The sequence below is a fragment of the Schistocerca gregaria genome, chromosome X (genome assembly GCF_023897955.1).
Source record: "Schistocerca gregaria isolate iqSchGreg1 chromosome X, iqSchGreg1.2, whole genome shotgun sequence".
NCBI classification, from domain to species: domain Eukaryota; kingdom Metazoa; phylum Arthropoda; class Insecta; order Orthoptera; family Acrididae; genus Schistocerca; species Schistocerca gregaria.
The window spans coordinates 806,634,358-806,653,854 of record NC_064931.1 but is presented as its reverse complement, the minus strand read 5'-3'; the positions used below and the strand labels follow the sequence as shown (position 1 = coordinate 806,653,854).

At 36.5% G+C, this 19,497-nt stretch overlaps 1 protein-coding gene and 1 non-coding gene across 3 annotated transcripts in view; one reads left to right on the top strand and one right to left on the bottom strand.

Annotated features, from left to right (window-relative positions):
- The window catches only part of LOC126299379 (neither inactivation nor afterpotential protein G-like), a 222,235-nt gene that overhangs the window by 26,461 nt on the left and 176,277 nt on the right, over positions 1-19,497 (bottom strand). For both annotated transcript variants that reach the window (XM_049991242.1, XM_049991243.1), the window contains one exon: positions 137-320. In XM_049991242.1, coding sequence (XP_049847199.1) covers positions 137-320 — 184 coding nt within the window. The remainder of the gene's footprint in view (positions 1-136; positions 321-19,497) is intronic.
- On the top strand, positions 15,611-15,683 carry Trnaa-cgc (transfer RNA alanine (anticodon CGC)). The gene has a single exon. It is a non-coding gene; the product is annotated as a tRNA-Ala (tRNA).

Here is a 19,497-nt window from a genome sequence, read left to right as displayed (position 1 = left end):
AGTGTCTATGAAATGTTGGAATTTTTCTCAGATAAACAACCTAAATAAAGAACTATTAAAATTCTTCAATTTACTTAATTATTCTATTGTTTATATGGTTACAAAGATAATATACATTTACTGTCAAGCATCGCACCTTTAATCATGCATGGAATGTCATGAGAGTGAGAGAGATAATTTGGTTCAATTACTGGTGGACCCTCTAGGTGTGAGACATTCAGCCAGAGTCTGCCTCTACTCTGAGGTGTGAGACATGTAGCCAGCAGCACAAATCCTTCCTGGCTTGAGTTGTGACTCAGAGGGAATAACCCCTGAAATGTCTAATAAGTAGCAAAATGTTAGTATTATTTCATTTACTTCAAAACACAGAGATATAGAATCAGACTTTTTTTCTTCTAAGTATTCACACAGTACTAGAGAGACTATATATAAATGTTGCACATCCGTCAGAACAAATTATTCACTTTTTGCATTTATGTAAACTATCATCTTAGCTGGTGTTCAAAAATTCTTAAATTTTCAATAGTGTTAGCATTCATCAAACATTATCAGATGACCAGTGAATGAAAAATACAGGTTAGGATATGTAGCTGTCACTGTAAGATAAAATATTGAAGAATCTTCCATGATATTCTATTATTCACAAGTGCACAGGATCTTGGAGAGTGTTTTGCCACATATCAAAATAGTGTTAGTAGTGTGTATTTCAATATCTAGTGTCATGACATAATGCCATCCAGTATAAATAAAATTGTAAGACAATAAGGAAATGCCAAGCTGAAGTGAGGTGTCTACAAATTGTACTAACTGCACCTCTCATTCAGATACTGCATTGCCATGTTGCAGAAAAGTGAGCTGGCATCACAGTGCCACGAAACAGGAGAAGTAAACAAGAAAAAAGCATGCCTGGATAGAGAAACAACAGAAAGAGTTGAAAACAAATAAGTTGGCAAATCTGTATGGAATCCCAATTTGGTTTTTCAGAGTACTCTATGGCATTAGCCCCATACTTAGCTTGCATTTACAGTGATCTCTCCCCAATGCAAAGTCCCAAGCAACTGGAAAAAATGCAGGTGATTTCTGTGTATAAGAGGGGCAAAAAATGGATCCTCAAAGTTACAGACCAATACCCCTAAAACTGGTTTGCTGCAGAATCATCTAACATATTCTCTGTTCAAATATGGTAAATTTTCTTGAGACTGAGAAGCTTTCATCCATGAACCAGCATGGATTTAGAAAGCATTGCTTGTACAAACACATAATGGTCAGATACAGCATTAATAGTGTCCTGCTTGATGCAGCACATCATTTAAATATCTGGGTATAACATTGCAAAGCAATATGAAATGGAATGTGCATGTGAGGATTATGGTAGGAAAGGTGAATGGTAACTTCAGTTGGTTGGGAGAATTCTAGGAGAGTGTGGTTCACTTGAAAATGAGATTGCATATGGATTCTAGTGTGGCCTATTCTTGACTACTGCTTGACTGTTTGGGATCTGTGACAGGTCAGATTAAATGAAATCATCCAAGCAATGCAGAGGTGGGCAGTTAGATTTGTTGTAAGAACCATTAACATAAGATATGAGAAACTGAGGCTCACACAGAGGCATATAGACTGTCATTTTTCCCTCATTCTATCTGCAACTGGAACAGGAAAGGAAATGACTAGTAGTGCTATGGTTTACCCTCCACCATGCACCTTAAGTTTGATTGTGCAGTATTGATGTAGATGTTGAAGAATAATGAAGTCATTCTTCTCAAGTGAAATGCATTGATTTACATGCTCTCTAAACATAATGTAGGGATGTATAGGTGAGAGATTGTATCTAGAGGATAGTGTGTGTAGGAAACCATGGCGTTTTTTGGTCAGCAGTTCAGTCTAGTGACTGACTTTAAAATCCCATGAAGGAATGCGCACTAAACACTGCCTTAAGCAGTTTCCACCATTTTTTACAGTTTTTGTTGTCGATAGATATGAGGGTGTCCTTTGTGCAGCAGTTGAAAATATTTCATTAATGTAATGTGCAGAATTAAGCCATACTTTGTTGGTCATGCACCATCTTGTGCCTTGAAATAGAAGAAGGTCATTTCCCTTGGAACATGTAATACTTGCAAATGAACTGGATTTCTCTTTTTCTTAACAGTTTTACTTGTTTTGAAAATGGAAATCTGCGTTCATTTTCAATAGCTTCTACTTTGAACTGTATTTAACATGTAACTGGATTTTGATAATCCTTCTACTTAAATTTGATTTCATTAATCATTGATTTAATGTAATGGATAGATTATTAAAAACAGTACTGACAACATTTTCTCAATTGGAACACCTTTAAATGCCAGTTGAATATTTGTTCCTAGGCACATGACCATGTTGTACCTTGGAACATGTTTTAACATTAAAAATAATAGTAAAAAAAATTATAAGAATAATGGAAGGGGTAGATAATCTCAAATCATGTAGACTATTGTTTCAAAAAAGGATGATCCTGCCACTTCCTTGCATATATATACTTGAAAATATAACGTATTTAAAGCAACACTTACATATAAAAAGACCACTCATCACTCAAAATCACACAATACACAGCTGTGATACAAGACAAAAGCCGCATGTACATGTTCAAAGTGCCAACACAAAGTTATTTCAAAATGCCCTTATCCATCCTAGTATCAAACTACACAATGCCTTATCATATACCATTAAACACATACAAAACATTGGTCACTTCAAGTCTAAATTGAAATTGTACTTGGTTGATCACTGCTTTTACACAGTAAATGAATACCTACAAAACTAATTTTTTCTATGTTAACCCAATGTAGTCTCATTCAGAAGAACATTCATATTTTACCTTCCTGTATATAGCATAACAACATTTATTTAAGTATTCATCATTAATTGATATATTAATGTGTGTTATTATGCTCCCAGGATTGGAATGACTCCTTACCCTCTCCCTTAAAACCCACATCCTTTCGTCTTTCTCTCTCCTTCCCTCTTTCCTGATGAAGCAACCTTCAGTTGCGAAAGCTCGAATTTCGTGTTTATGTTTGTGTGTCTATCGACCTGCCAGCACTTTTGTTTGGTAAGTCACATCATCTTTGTTTTTAGATATATTATTATGTACAAAGGTATATTATACGTAAAACTGTTAATATTATCATAAAAATCCAAATATCTCTTGCTCATTGTGCAACTGTGGATGAAAATGGATCAATAAATCAACAACAAATTGCATGTGGAAAAACCTTAATTTTCCATAGTATTTTTGTAATTTCAGAAAAAAGACTGCATCACACAAAAATTGAATGCCATAATTCAAAACTGGAATAAGAAAAAAATATTAAACTTCTGTTACAGGCATAGGTCTAAAAAAGTGTACCAAAGTGCAACACTCCCCTCTACCATATGAGACAGGCAAGACACCCTCAGTCTTAAAGCAGAGTGTGATAATTCCAATGCCTAAGAAAGTAGGCACTGATGGGTTAAATATTACCTTCCTATCAGTTTCATAAGTCATGGTTAAAAAAATCCATTTTTTTACTGACATGAATTATTTACAGAACAATGGGAAAACTGGAAGAAGGAAGAGCAGTTTGGCTGCAAAAAATATACAAACATCTGAAGCAATACTGACTCTATAACTTATCTTAACAGATAGGTTGAGGAAAGGCAAAACTACATTTATAGCATGTGTAAATTCAGAGAAAGTTTTTGTGCATGTTTACTAAAATACAATCTTTGGAATTAGGAAGGTAGCAGGGATAGAATAAGGCAACTGGAAGCTTATTTACAGGTGATACAGAAACCAAAGCAGTTGTAAGAGTTGAAACATATGAAAGGGATGCAACGGTTAAGACAGGGTTGTAGCCTATTCCCTATGTTCTTCATTCTGAACATTGAGCAAGCAGAAAAGGAAAATAAGAAGAAATTTGGAGAGGGAATGAAAATTTAACAAGAAGAAATGAAAATTTGAGGTTTGTCAGTGACATTGTAATTCTGTCAGAGACAGGTAAGGACTTGGAAGAACAGCTGAATAGAATTGATAGTGTCTTGAAAATAGGTTATAAGATGGATATGCTGCTGCTGTTCTTAAAATATATTAATGACTTGCCATTCTATATTCACGAAGATGCAAAGCTGGTACTTTTTTGCCAAAGATACAATTATAGCTATCACACCCAACAGACAAGAATTAACTGGTGAAATTGTAAATGATGTTTTTCAGAAAATCATTAAGTGGTTCTCTGCAAATGGGCTCTCATTAAACTGTCACAAAACACAGTATATACAGTTCCACACTGTAAATGGAATGAAACCATTAATAAATATAGCCTTCAATCAGAAATAGGTAGCTAAGGTAGAATATTCAAAATTTCTAGGTGTATGCATTGATGAGGCGTTGAACTGGAAAAAACGCACTGAGGATATGCTGAAACATTTGAGTTCCGCTACTTATGCTATTAGGATCATTGCAAATTTTGGCAATATACATCTGAGTAAATTAGCTTCCCATGGTTATTTTCATTCTCTGCTTTCATATGGCATCATATTCTAGGGTAACTCATCATTGACTTAAAGAGTGTTCATTGCACAAAAGTGTGTAATCAGAATAATTGCTGGAGCTCATCCAAGATCATCCTGCAGACACTTATTTAGAGAGCTAGAGATCACCACTGTAGCCTCACAATATTTATGTTCACTTATGAAATTTGTTATTAACAATCTGAACCAATTCAAAAGTAATAGCAGTGTACATGGCTACAACACTAGCAGAAAGGATGATCTTCACTACTCAAGGTTAAATCTAACTTTGGCTCAGAAGGGGGTAAATTATGCTGCCACAAAAGTCTCTGGTCCCTTACCTAATAGCATCAAAAGTCTGACAGATAGCCGTATAGCATTTGAAAGGAAATTAAAAGAATTTCTTAATGGTAACTCCGTCCATAAATATATTTCAAGGAAGATACAATACATGAAAGTCACAGATCAAGTAAAGAGAGTAAGATGTGTGTACACTTTAACAGTCAAATCATAACTGAGTCCAAGTCTAGCGGCCGCTGGCTGGCTGGCCGCTTAGGTGTCGCTACTGCTGCATGGCTAGCAGACATTAGATGAATTTTTTGGATGTAGTAATTTAATTTTCCCAACTCCTGGGGGAGGGGGCAAAAAAAAGATAGAGAGGGAAAAAAAGAAAGAAAAAAATTTGGTGTCATGTAATATTTTGTGTAATGTAATATCTAGTACAGACAACTTTTAATAACCTGACACGTTCCACATTATTACGAAGTGTCGTATTCGTGATCTATGGAACAAGTACTAATCTAAACAGGAGTAAATCAAGGGTAACTGAATGAAATTGAATCCAATCTGCTGCCAATGCTGAGGGAATCAGATTAGGAACTGAGTTTTGATATTTTGGTATAAAAATAAATGATGATGTGCAAAGTAGAGAGGACTTAAAATGCAGAAAAAGCATTTCTGAAAAAGACACATCTGTTAACATCTAATAAAAATTTAAGTGTTAGGAAGCCTTTTCTAAAGTTATTTGTCTGGACTGTTACCACTTACAGCTACATGTACACGGTTACCCTGCAAATCACACATAAGTTCCTACCAGAGGATTCACCAAACAATCTTCACACTAATTCTCTATTATTACACTCTTGAACAGCACACAGAAAAAACAAACGTATCTTTGTGTGCAAGCTCTGATTTCCTTTGTTTTATTATGATGATCATTTCTTTCTATGTACAGTAAGTGAGTATCACCAAAATATCTTCACATTCAGAAAAGAAAGTTGGCACTAAAATTTCATGAGAAGATCCTGCTGTGATGAAAAATGCCTTTGTTGTAATGATTTCCACTTCAGATTGTGTGTCATGGCCATGACACTTTCTCCCCCATTTCTTGATAATACAAAATGTACTGTCCTCCTTTGAACTTTCTCAGTGTACTCCATTAATCATATCTGGTAAGGATCCCACACCACACAGCACAACTCCAAAAGAGGACAGACAAGCATAGTGTAGGCAATCTCTTTAGTAGATCTGTTGTATCTTCTAAGTGTTCTGCCAATAAAATGCAGTCTTTGGCTACCTTCCCCACAACATTTTCTAAGTATTCTTTCCAATTTAAGTTGTTTGTAATTTAACTCTTCATGCTTTCCCAGCGAGATCTTGACATGTGGAATATTCGGGTCTACTGCCAGATGTTTGTGTCGCTCTGGACCAATATATCAGCCACGTAACTCGGTGCCTTCTTCAGGTGCTACCTGAGAATGCCAATACAGCAGTCTCAGGTAGCACCTACAGAAGGCAACGAGTTACGTGGCCGAAATATTGTGCCAGAGCGACACAAACATCTGGCAGTAGACTTGATTATTCCACATGTTGTTTGTAATTGTAATTCCTAGATATTAATTTGAATTTATAGCCTTTAGATTTGATTGATTTATCGTGTGACCAAGTTTAACAGATTGCTTTTAGCACTCATGACTTAATAATTTTAATTATTTAGGGTCAATTGCCAGTTTTTGCACCATACAGGTACCTTCTCTAAATTATTCTGCAATTGGTTTTGATTCTCTAATGACTTTACTAGATAATGAATGACAGTACCATCTGCAAATAGCCTAAGATGGCTGCCTGAGTTGTCTCCTAGATTGTTTATAAAGATAAGGAACAGCAGATATAACACTGTCTTGGAGAACATCAGAAATCACTTCTGTTTAACTAGACGGCTTTCCATCAGTTACTACAAACTTTGGCCTCTCTGACAGGAAATCATGAATCCAGTCATATAATTGAGATTACAAGCGATTTGAGAGGTATGATGTCAAAAGCCTTCTGTAAATCTAGAAATATGGAATCAATTTGAAATCCCTTATCAGTAGCACCCAACACTTCTAAATCCATGTAAACTATTTGTCAATAAACCATTATCTTCAAGGTAACTCATAATGTTTGAACACAATATATGTTCCAAAATCAAGCTCCATATCAACATTAATGATATGGGTCTGTCATTTGATGAATTACACTTACTGCTTTTCTTGAATACTGATGTGCCCCATGCAGCTTTCCAGTTACTGGGTACAGATCTTTCACTGAGCGAACCATTGTATGTGATTGTTAAGTCTGAAGCTATTGTATCAGCATACTCTGAAAGGAATCTAACTGATATACAATGTGGAGTGGAAGGTCTGCTCTTGTTAATTGATTCAAGTTGCTTCACTGCTCCAAGAATATCTACTTCTAAGTTACTGGTACTCGTGTTGGCAGGTGTTCTTTATTTGAATTCTGTAATATTTACTTTGTCGTATTTGATGAAGAAATTTCAAAAGGCTGTGTCTAGTAACTCTGCTTTAGCAGCACTGTTATCAATAATATTTGCAATGTTACCATGCAGAGAAGACATTGATAGGATCTTGCCATTAGCACATTTTACATGACTCTCTTTTTATCTTCTGCCAGGTTTTGAGAGAAAGATTCATTGTAGAAACTATTATAAGCATTTCACCCTGAAGCCTGTGTGAAATTTTGAGCTTCTGTAAAAGATTGGCAATATTGGGGATTTTGCGTTCATTTAAATTTGGAATGCTTTTTTCATTGTTTCTGCAAGTGTTCTGACCTGTTTTGTGTACAACAGGGGATCATCTCCATCTTTTGTTAATTTATTTGGTATAAATGTCTCAATTGCTGTTGATAGTACTTCTTTGCATTCACACCACATCTGGTCTACACATACATTGTTAATCTGGTTGGTTGGTTGGTTGGTTTGAGGGATAAAGGGAGCAAACTATGTTAATCTGGAAGGAGTGGATACTGTCTCTCAGGAAGGCTTCAAGCGAATTTGTATCTGCATTTTTGAATAGACGCATTTTTCATTTATTTTTTGTGGATTTGGGAGTTATGGTATACAGTTTCACTGTGACAGTCCTGTGTTCACTAATCCTTGTATCCATTTTGATGTTCGTTATTAGCTCAGGATTATTGGTTGCTAGGAGGAAAAGTGTTTTTTCACAACTGTTTACTATTCAAGTGGGTTCATGACCTAACTGCTCAAAATAATTTTCAGAGAATTTATTTATCACAATTTTGGATGATGTTTTATGTGTGCTTCTGGATTTAAACATCTAGTTTTACCAACATAAAGAGGGTAAATTGAACTCACTGCAACTAAAATTGTATGGGTTGGGTACATGCTTTAAATTAGACTCAAGTTTCCTTTGAACCTTTCAGCAATTGTATTATCTGAGTTGGGATATTGGCAAAAGAATTGATTTATTACCTTATTCCAGTTGTCAAGAATAAATTTCTATCCATACTAACTCACAAGAACTATCTACTTCAATTTCGCCACAATATAAACTACTTCTGACAGAAACAAACACTCCACCACCATGTTGTATTTATCCTATCTTTTTTGAGCACCATTAGGTCCTTTGCAAAAATTTTGGCTGAACTTATCTCTGGATTTATTCAGAATGCAATGCCTATAACAATTTGAGCATCAGTGCTCTCTGATAGCACTTGGAGTACTTTCCCAACACAGTTATGATAATTTACAACTGTTATACCAGAGGTTACTAGACGTATATTATTCCTGTGACCAACCTGCACCCTTGGAGACTGAAGCCATTTCTCAGTTTCCCCAAGACTAAGATAAAAATGCTGCCCATAACATGCCCCACAGCCCCTGCTACCTGTATAGCTGCCTCCTGCATGTAGTGAGCTCCTGATCTATTTAGAGGGCGGCCTAAATGGTTGCAAAAGGCAGACTACACAGTTCCAGATCCATCTGAGCCTCTGAGTCAGACCCTCCACTCAGCTGTGTACCAGAGATCCGGAATCAGTCCCATTGATTATGCTGCAAATGATGAGCTCTGCTTTCATCTTGCAAGGATGACTGGCAGCTTTTACCACTTCAGATAGACACTTGAAACCACAAAGAATCTGCACTGATCGAAAGCAAGACATGTGTTTTGTACTGATGTGTGCCACCACTTGCAGTTGGCTGCACCATGTGCTCTTCAGCTCTTCATGGCATCCAGAAGGACCCATTCCATGCCTGGAATGACCCCACCCTGTATGTACACAGAGTGCACACTGGCTTTCTTCCTCCCCTTGGCATGTAACCCATTTTGCACCTAACAAGCACCATAATGCACTACACAAAGGAAGCAGCTACTCTGGTAACATAGCACTTGCAGAGTGCACAGAGGGTTTCACAGGCTAGCAGTAGTTTGAGGTGCTCTGATGAACACTTGCCAGTTGATATGCAGCAAGTGAAGTCAAATGGCATTCAAAATAATGACACTTTGAGTGCCACAATTTTATCAGTAAACTGTTGAAGTATTCCTAACAAATTTCCCAAATTTACTGCCCTCTAGGAAACTTCTCACAATCAAATTATTCTTGGGACAGAAAGCTGACTGAAACCTGAAGTGGAAAGCTTTGAGATATTTAGCAAGTCATGGAACGTATATCAGAAAGGCAGATTAGGGGCCATAGGAGGGAGAGTGTTCATTGCAGTAGTTAAAAATTTTGTCTCTATTGAGGTCAAAACTGAACTGTTGGATGTTTTTACTGGCCACCCGATTCTGCTGTCTATGGTCAATAGTGCATAAATACCCAGATCATGCAAAACTAGTTACAGGTGACTTTAACCTCTCTATTATAGACTGGGATGTTTATGGATTCAATGTAAAGAGAGCAGACAGATAGTCATGTGAAATAGTTTTGGACAAATTTTCTGAAAATTGTCTTGAGGAGGTAGCTTGGCAGCTTTGTGCAATGGAAATATCTTAGACCTTGTAGCTATAAATAGGCTGCAACGTATTGACAGTGTCAGTATAGAAACAAGGATTAGTGATCATGATGCCACTATACGATTAGAAAAGTTACTAAATCAATCAAGAAGGCTACGACAGTGTTTCTGCTGGATAGAGCAGATAAGCAATTATTAGCATCTCACTTAGAAAGTGAATTGGCATCACATACCTCCAGCAAGATGGATGCAGAGGAATTATGGACAAAGTTTAAGCAGACTATAAATCATGGTCTGGAGAGTTATGTGCCTAGTATGTGGATAAAGGATGGGAAAGACACATCATGTTTTAATAACAAAATTCAGTGGACACTGAGGAAACATATACTGTTGTAATCTTGGTTCAAAAGGGAATGCACAAATAACAAGCAAATGTTAGTCGTGGTTTGTGCATCTGTGAAGAGCATACAATAACTACCACTGTCACACCTTAGCAAAAGATTTGGCAGAGAATCTGAGAAAATTCTGGTCTTATTTAAAATCACTAAGCAGGTCTCAGGCTTCCATTCAGTCCCTTGTTGACCAGTTTTGTGTGGCAGTTGAAGACAGCAAAACAAAAGCCAAAGTTTTAAATGTCACATTCAAGAAATTAGGAGAATCATACAAACATATCATCATTTGACCATCAGACAGACTCCCATATAAATATAAAATTAACATGCAGAAATTCAAAAACTACACTACCAAATTGCACAGATGAAACTATATAATTTGCTCTTGGTTAGGAACTCATAAAATGTCACAAATTGCTTATGCTTCTGTTGCTCAGCTGGCAACTGCTGCTTGACTGCAGAAGGGAAACACAGACAATACACAATTTAGGAAAGCTGAAAATAGAAGCCTTTGAAATGTAGTGCAACAGAAGAATGCTGAAGATTACATGTTTTGATCAAACGACTAATGAGGATGTAGTGATTCAAACTGGGGTAAAAAGAAACATATTGCATATTTTGATTAAAAGAAGGGATCATTTGATAGCAGACATACTGAAGCATCAAGGAATTGTTAATTTGTAAATTAAGGGATGTGTATTTGGGATGGAGGAAGGGGGGGGGGGGGGGTAAAAATTGTAGAGGGAGGAGACCAAGGGGTGAATAAAGTAAATTAGATAAAATGGATGTAGGTTACAGTATTTACTAGAGATCAACAGACTTGCATGGGATAGAGAGTTTCGTCAAACCAGTTTTCAAACTGAAGAAGGCAACAACAACAACAGGGCTCATAATGCAATGCAATAAATGGGCTGATGTAAATATTGTGGTTCTCCTTTACAGTCATTACTACAAATTCATTTTTTTATGCTTTGTACCACTTCCCAGTTTTTGTGTACACTCCCTAACAAAAAGTGAAGTAACAAGATGACATGATGAATGTCAATCTACCTTTATATGTGCACACACCAACAGCAGTTATGTAAATGCTTAGAGTTCCAATTTTCTGTCACAGAATGGCCATCAGAGTGCATTAGTGTTGCTCATGTTTAGTGTTGTTACCGGGCTTGGTAGTGTATACAAGAGGTGTGAACAGCATCAAATGTTAGTGATCATTGAAAAGGACATTGAGGTGCCATGTACTCATTCATGTGACACAGCATTATCAACACTTGGCAGAATTTGAAAGCGGCCTCATTGTGGGTCTCCATTTCACAGCTGCTCAAATTGTGCAGTGTTCAGTTTTGTGGGATGATTGGATGTGATAGTGGCGCAGCCTTGGACTGCATGGGAATCTGAGGGCAGGCATACTCATTGCCAAGGTTCAGATTGACTATGTCTGACCAGCACAAACAGGGATTACTACATTGTACACCAATTACATCATAACACTTTCACATCTATGCCTGTCATAGGAGAACAAACAATGGACTCTCTGGAACATTCTGTGTCATCCCACACTATTAGCCAGACACTAACAGCAGCAGGGCTAAGGAATTACCATCTCAGGTATAGGCTGCCAAAACATCACAACACAAATCACTGCATATGGAGTAGTGTCATGACCACAAAACATGAACTGCTGATGAATAGCATTATATCATGTTCAGCAATGAATCATAGCTCTTCACTACCCTGGATTATCATTGTTAGTGAGTACAGTGGTGACCTAGGAGGATATCCCATTCTTCTAATGGTTTGAAGAGACAAAGGAGATGTTTTGGGGTGGCATTATGTGGGGCCAGCGTATGCCACTGGTTGTCATGGAATGCACTGTAACAGCTGTATGATACGTGAATGCCATACTCTGACCAATAGTGCAGCATATTTGTGAGGCATTCATCTTCATGGATGACAATTAACACTCACAATGTGCACATCTTGTAAATGACTTCCTTCAGGATAACGACATCGCTTGACTAGAGTGCCCAGCATGTTCTCCAGACATGAACCCTATCGAATATACCTGGGATAGATTGAAAAAGGCTGTTTATGGACAATGTGACTAACCAACAACCCTGAGGGACCTACACCAAATTGCCATTGAGGGGTGGGACAATCTGGACCAACATTTGCAGACATATGATACCTTCTCTAGGAAAATTTGACATCCCAAGAGATCACTTCTAGCACATGCACCTAGACCTCATCAGCCCATTACCCACATCTGATGGTTTCAAATATTTCTTATCAGTCATTGACCGTGTTACATGGTGGGTGGAGGCAATTTCTGTTGCGGACATTATGGTAGATTCTGTAGCATGAGCATTTATATCTTCCAGGATAGCAAGATATGGGTGCTCCACATCCATCACCACTGATCAAGGCAGGCAATTTGAATCACTGTTGTTTAATGTACTCTGCATGCTCTGTGGAATGAATAAATTTCACATTACAATTTACCACCCTCAGAACAATGGGCTCATCAAGCATTGGTACAGTACTCTGAAAGTGGCCCTCATATGCCATGGTGGAGAGTGGTTTGATGCCCTTTCCTGGGTCATGTTGGGAATATGCACAACTTGTAATGCAGACCTCCATGTGTTGCTTGCTGAGGTCCTGTATGGCAAGACATTAGTCCTTCCAACTCAGTTCATCGACAGTGGTGCAACTGTCAACCTATATGACATCCCCGCTCTTGTTGAGTGTGTCCAGTCACACATAGCTGCTATCTATAAGCCTCCTCCATGATCACATATCTGTCTCCCACTTTTATTGCATTCAACCCTGGACCCATGAGTGTCTACTATGTTAGAGTATGAGACAGTCAAACTGCCAATACAGCCACCTTACTCTGGCACACATCAGGTATTGGCACTCGTGGCCAATACTATGGACATCCTCAGCAACAGCTGGCATCAGACAGTTTCACTTCAGTGTGTTAAACAGGCTATAGAGGAATCCATACCACAACCTCTCAAGTCAAGTTCTCCACCTTCATGCAAAGGCGTCGAAGCCACACATACCATCCCTGTGCTTGTGCACCAACCAACCTTGTGGGTGTTGAGCCTATGACCATCATTTGCTCACTGGATGAGCGTGATAATCCCTCTCCCTTGCCTCCCTTAGACTATGTGTGTGATGCTCTGCTGCCTCAAGTACAACCACACATTGTACGTGACTTTACAGCATTGCAAGCATTGTCACCTGCTGTGCCCCCAGTGTGTTCTACTGTTTCTCCTGCTCTACAGTATCCACACACCCCCCCCCCCCCCCAACCTTCTTCTGCAGCACCCTTTACGACTACCACTGACAAGATTTGATTTTCTATTCACACTTCTGGGTGCCAACATGATGAACTTTCTTTACAGCTACAAGTTGGATCACTCTTCATCCTTTATGTGGAGGACACTTTCCATGAGGCCACATCTACTTCAGAACATGTAACAGTTCCGTGTACAGCCCTGATTCCAGGCAAGTTGGATGTGGCTGGAATAACAGCAGCTCTTGGAACCAACAGGATGCTCAAGATTGTGATATCCTCTTAGAAAAACTCAAGTTTTATGGATTTGATGGCTTTACACACAACTGGTTCACACACAATTGACAAACAGAACTCAAAATATTGGGATAAATAATTTAGACAATGTCAGAAAGGTAGAAAATTTTAGTGAGTGGGAGAATATTATGAAGGTGGTCCCACACGGTTCAATTTTCAGTCCACTCCTATTCCTTAAATATGTGAATGACCTTCCACTTAATATTCAACGAGCACAATTGGTACTTTTTGTAGATGATACTAGTGTTATAGTAAATCCCATTTGACAGAAAGCAACAGAAGAGTTATTAAATGATATTTCCCAAAGAATTGACAAACAGAACTCAAAATATTGGGATGAATAATTTAGACAATGTCAGAAAGGTAGAAAATTTTAGTGAGTGGGAGAATATTATGAAGGTGGTCCCACATGGTTCAATTTTCAGTCCACTCCTATTCCTTAAATATGTGAATGACCTTCCACTTAATATTCAACGAGCACAATTGGTACTTTTTGTAGATGATACTAGTGTTATAGTAAATCCCATTTGACAGAAAGCAACAGAAGAGTTATTAAATGATATTTCCCAAAGAATTATTAAGTAGTTCTCTAAAAATGGACTCCCCCTAAATTTTGAAGAAACACGCTCTACATTCATTTCTGTGCAACAAATGGAGTAATACCAATAATTGATGTAGCACAGGAGGAGGAATCAATAAGTTGGATAGAATGCTCCATATCTTTGGGATAAAGGATATTAATGAGCATCAAACAATTAAGTTCAGCTACTTTTGCTCTTTGTACTACTATTGATCTTGGAAACAAACATACCAACCTTCTGACATATTTTGCATTTTTCCACTCAATAATGTATGGAATCATTTTCTGGGGTAACTCATAACTTAGAAGAAAAGTACTGATTGCACAAAAGTGAGCAGTAAGAATAATATGTGGTGTCTTGTAGACACTTCTCCAAGGGGCTAGACATTTTAACTACACCATCACAATATGTGTTTTTGCTAATGAAATTCGTCATAAATAATCCATGACAATTTGAAATGAACAGTGATGCACATACCTATAAAGGCTATAACACTAGAGGCAAAAATGACTTGAGCTTTATGAACCATTGTTAAGGCTGTTAGTGGTTCAGAGAGGAGTTCAATATACAGCAATAAAAATTTTTGATCATTTGCCCAATAACATAAAATGTCTGACAGGTAGCAAAGCGAGTTTTAAATCTAATTTAAAATCATTTCTCCTAGAAAACTTCTATTCTATTTATGAATTTCTTCTTAAAAATTGGTAGCCAGTAAATAATAATAAAAAAGGGCCTCTTCATTTTTAAGTGCAATTGCATGAGTAGCAATAAAAAGATAATCCATTCATTAATGTTAACACTAATCATGCATACATATCCTGTAAAATGACTTGTTCCACACCATCTTAATAAAAAAATCGTTCAAATGATCTATGGTACATTTAATTGTTGAATATTACAAATTCATTCAACCTATCCCCAACTGTAAACACACCAACCAGGATCACAAAAAATTCAAAAACAGCTCTAGATCAGATTCAGATAAACTACACCACTCAATCAAAGTCATCAGCACAGGTTACAGTGCCATGTAGCCCAAATACTAACAGCAAATTTAAATTACATAGTACAATACACACAATAACCAAAATGCAAAGGCAAATTAATGATGACAATATAAGGATTTTTAACTATCTGTTAAGGGCTGAAATCTGGGAAGAGGTCTATAAAGAAAATGATGAAAACTACATATTTAATTCCTTCCCTGAAACATTTCTCCACCACTTCAGTACTGCATTTTCACTGAAATCCAGAAAAATCACCGGGCGAGGTGGCGCAGTGGTAAGCACACTGGACTCGCATTCGGGAGGACGATGGTTCAATCCCGTCTCCGGCCATCCTGATTTAGGTTTTCCGTGATTTCCCTAAATTGTTTCAGGCAAATGCCGGGATGGTTCCTTTGAAAGGGCACGGCCGATTTCCTTCCCAATCCTTCCCTAACCCGAGCTTGCGCTCCATCTCTAATGACCTCGTTGTCGACGGGACGTTAAACATCCAACACCACCACCACCAGAAAAATCAGAAACAAACACACAAACTCAAGGGATAAGGATTTCCAGCCAAAAAAAGCGTGACATAAAAAATAACATAAAACACCACGACGTTGATGATCAGTTTAGGTCATATTGTAAGACCTATTTTGCAATCTACAGAAAAGTTATCCAAAAAGCAAAAAAAATATACAATGATAAATTTATAAAGGAATCTAACAATAAAATGAAAGGCTTGTGGACACTTGTAAAAAATGAAACAAACAGTAAGCAGCATGTTATAAACAAAACATTAAAACTAAACCTAAATGATGAAGTCACATCAGATCCCCAAAAATTGTAAATGGTTTTAATGACTATTTTAGCAAAATAGCAGAAAACCTGATAAAGAACAACTGCCACAGACCAAATACTCAACACCAAACACTAATAGAAACCATACCAGTACAGGCATCAATGTTTCTTCACAAAGTCTCCAATACTGAAGTACTTACAGCTATAAAAGGACTAAAGAATAAGTACTCCAGTGGTAGTGACAACATTCCTGATTTAATTGTAAAGAAATGTCGAGAATCCATTGTAGAACCCCTAACCCAATTAATAAATGCATCCTTTACAAATGGAGTTTTCCCTTACCTACTAAAGACTTCTAAAATTACCCCACTTCACAAAAAGGGCTCTAAAAATGATGTAGCCAATTACAGGCCCATAGCACAACTCAGCTCATTCTCAAAAATATTTGAAAAATTATTTTACACCAGACTGAAAGACTTTACTAATAAACTATCCTTATTGACAAAACACCAGCATGGTTTTAGACAGCAAAAGACAACTACCGCAGCTATTTATGAGTATCTCAACAAAACCTTAAAAGCACTGGATAGTAAGGAAATCACAGCTGGTATCTTTTAAGATTTATCCAAAGCCTTTGATGTAATTGACCATACCATACAACTTAAGAAGTTAGCAAATAAAGGTATAAGAGGAATTGCAAACAAATGGTTAGAGTCTTACCTGTCAAACAGATTTCGAAAAGTTGAAATTAATTTTGAAAAAAAGAATACAACCACCCATCAATCTTCTGTCCACTCCTCTGACACAATGCCTATTGGATATGGTGTGTCACAAGGCTCAATCCTGGGACCCATACTGTTTCTGCTATACATTGATGATATAAGTACGAAGGACATACCACACTATTTGCCGATGACACAAGTATTCTAATAACAGGTACTGATACAGAGGACCACAACCAAAAAATTAAACCGCTTATGTCGTCACTCAACAAATGGTTCAACAAGAACAAACTGATTATAAACATACAGAAAACAACGTACATCAACTTCAGACTCTCATCCCAAAAACAAGAAATGCCTGATGTGATTCTAAATAACCAAGAGCTTATGTGTGTGGATTCTGTCAAGTTTCTTGGCATATGGCTTGAAGAAAATCTTAAATGGGAGACTCACACAAATTATATCTCAAGAAAGCTCTCAACAGTGTTTTAAATTTTAAGGATACTCAAAAAATCAGTCACAAAATCTGTTCTCATACATGTATATTATGCTTACTTCCATTCTACATTACAGTATGGAATCATATTTTGGGGGAACTCACCTAGAGGCAGATATATTTTCAAAATGCAAAAAAGGCAATATGCAGACAACATTTCAAAACAAATGGCATTATGACACTGCCCTCTGCTTACATTTATAATATTGTCTCATTTGTCAAGTCACACCTGTTAAACAATGACTGCACACTAAAATTCAATGGAGATATTCATAACTATGCAACAAGGCAGCAATCAGACCTACATAGGATTCAGTCCAGAACTTCCTGCTACCAAAAAAGTGTTTTAAATGTTGGGATACAAATGTATAATAATTTACCCAATGAAACCAAAGCAACAAAGAACTCAAGAGCCTTCACACATAAGTTAAAAAAAATATCACCATTGTTTTTATACAGTTGATCTTTTTTTTGAAAGGGGTTAAAAATGTAAACAATATGATTAATGTTCAATTAGGTCTAAAAATTATATACTGTGCATGTCTATGAAATATATTGCATTATTATATACTGTGCATGTCTATCAAATACACTGGACTACTTTACTATTACATTTGTATTGGATGTTCGTATTTTACCATACAACATTTGTATTTACTGTTTTGTTAAAGATAGATAAGTTCCTCATTGCAAAATAATGTAAAATCAATTTATTAAATATTGCTTGCAAATATGTTCCCTTGACCTATCCAATATCATATCTACAACCTTACAATTCTATGATTTGTATTAACTGTTTTGTTTAAGATAGATAATTTCGTTGCTACAAAATAATGTAAAAATCAATTTGTAAAAATTACTTGTAAATAGCTCTCTTGACCTATCCAATATCATATGTACAGCTGTACAATACTATGATTGCCTGGATCAATAAAAATAAAATACAATACAACACAACTAACTAACAAGTGTGTGTGCAGATTTTACGAGCAGAAGATGTGGAGAAATAGACAAAGTATAAAAGGATATTGAACATGTCATTCAGTATGTAAAGGGAGAGAAAACTCAAGTAATCGTGGGTGAGTGGAACCCTGTAGTAGATGAAGGTACAGACATCAGAGTTACAGGGGATTATAGGGTCAATAATAGGAATGACAAAGTAGAAAGACTGAGTTTGCAGTAAATTTCAGTTAGTAATAGGGAATCCCTAAAAAGGAGAAACATGGAAGTTGGATGGTGTAAAGGGACACCCTACTCCAACATTACTTTTCCTCAGCGGAAGTAGTCAATACCAAAAATATTTTCGAATTTTGGACAGGTTAATATCATCTCAGCTGTTTTTTTTTAATTGATATTATTTTGTACATGTGCTGTTATATTTCAATCTAAAATCCATAAAAAGAAATTGATTTGTTTTTTTTTGTTACAATCAATATGTACCAGCTCTGAATATACAGTTAAAATTTTTTTTAGGAACATTTGAAATTACAAAATATTTGGGACACTTAAAATTTCTATTATTAATTATGTTTATTTCTGCATTCATTTATAAAATAATAATGTAAATTAATAGGAATTCATTTATTAAGAAAATTTGCAAACCCTTTGGAATATTGTTCTTACACAGAGTGAAGTAGTAGTGGGCACGCTTCTGATGTGACCGGATGTGTTTTTATATTTTGGAAGAACAATGTAATTTCAGCTTTGTTAATGTGAAAATTCAAAAGACAGTGTGATACAGAAAAACGTGAGGGAATAAATTATTGTGGGAAAAAAATGGACAGGCTTACTTCAAAATTATTTAAATAAGTTGTAACCATGAGAACCTAAAATATGAAAATTTCAGCTTCAAGAATCAGCCCCTAGATGTGAAGAACTGGAACTAACTATGAGAAAAGAAGAGAAGTAAAAAGTTTATTGTAAATCTTACTCCTCTCATAATTTTTTTTAAAGAGACCTTAACATCAGCAAACGTAATGACAATAACAAATTGTGGGAGGGGGAGATTATAATGGACAAATATAGTTATAAGGAAGGTAACTATAGAGCAATCTTGGATAACAGAGAAAATAGATCAGCTGATTGATAAAAGAAAGAAATACAGAAATATTCAACAAAAGACGGGGATAAAGCAATATGATTCACTTAA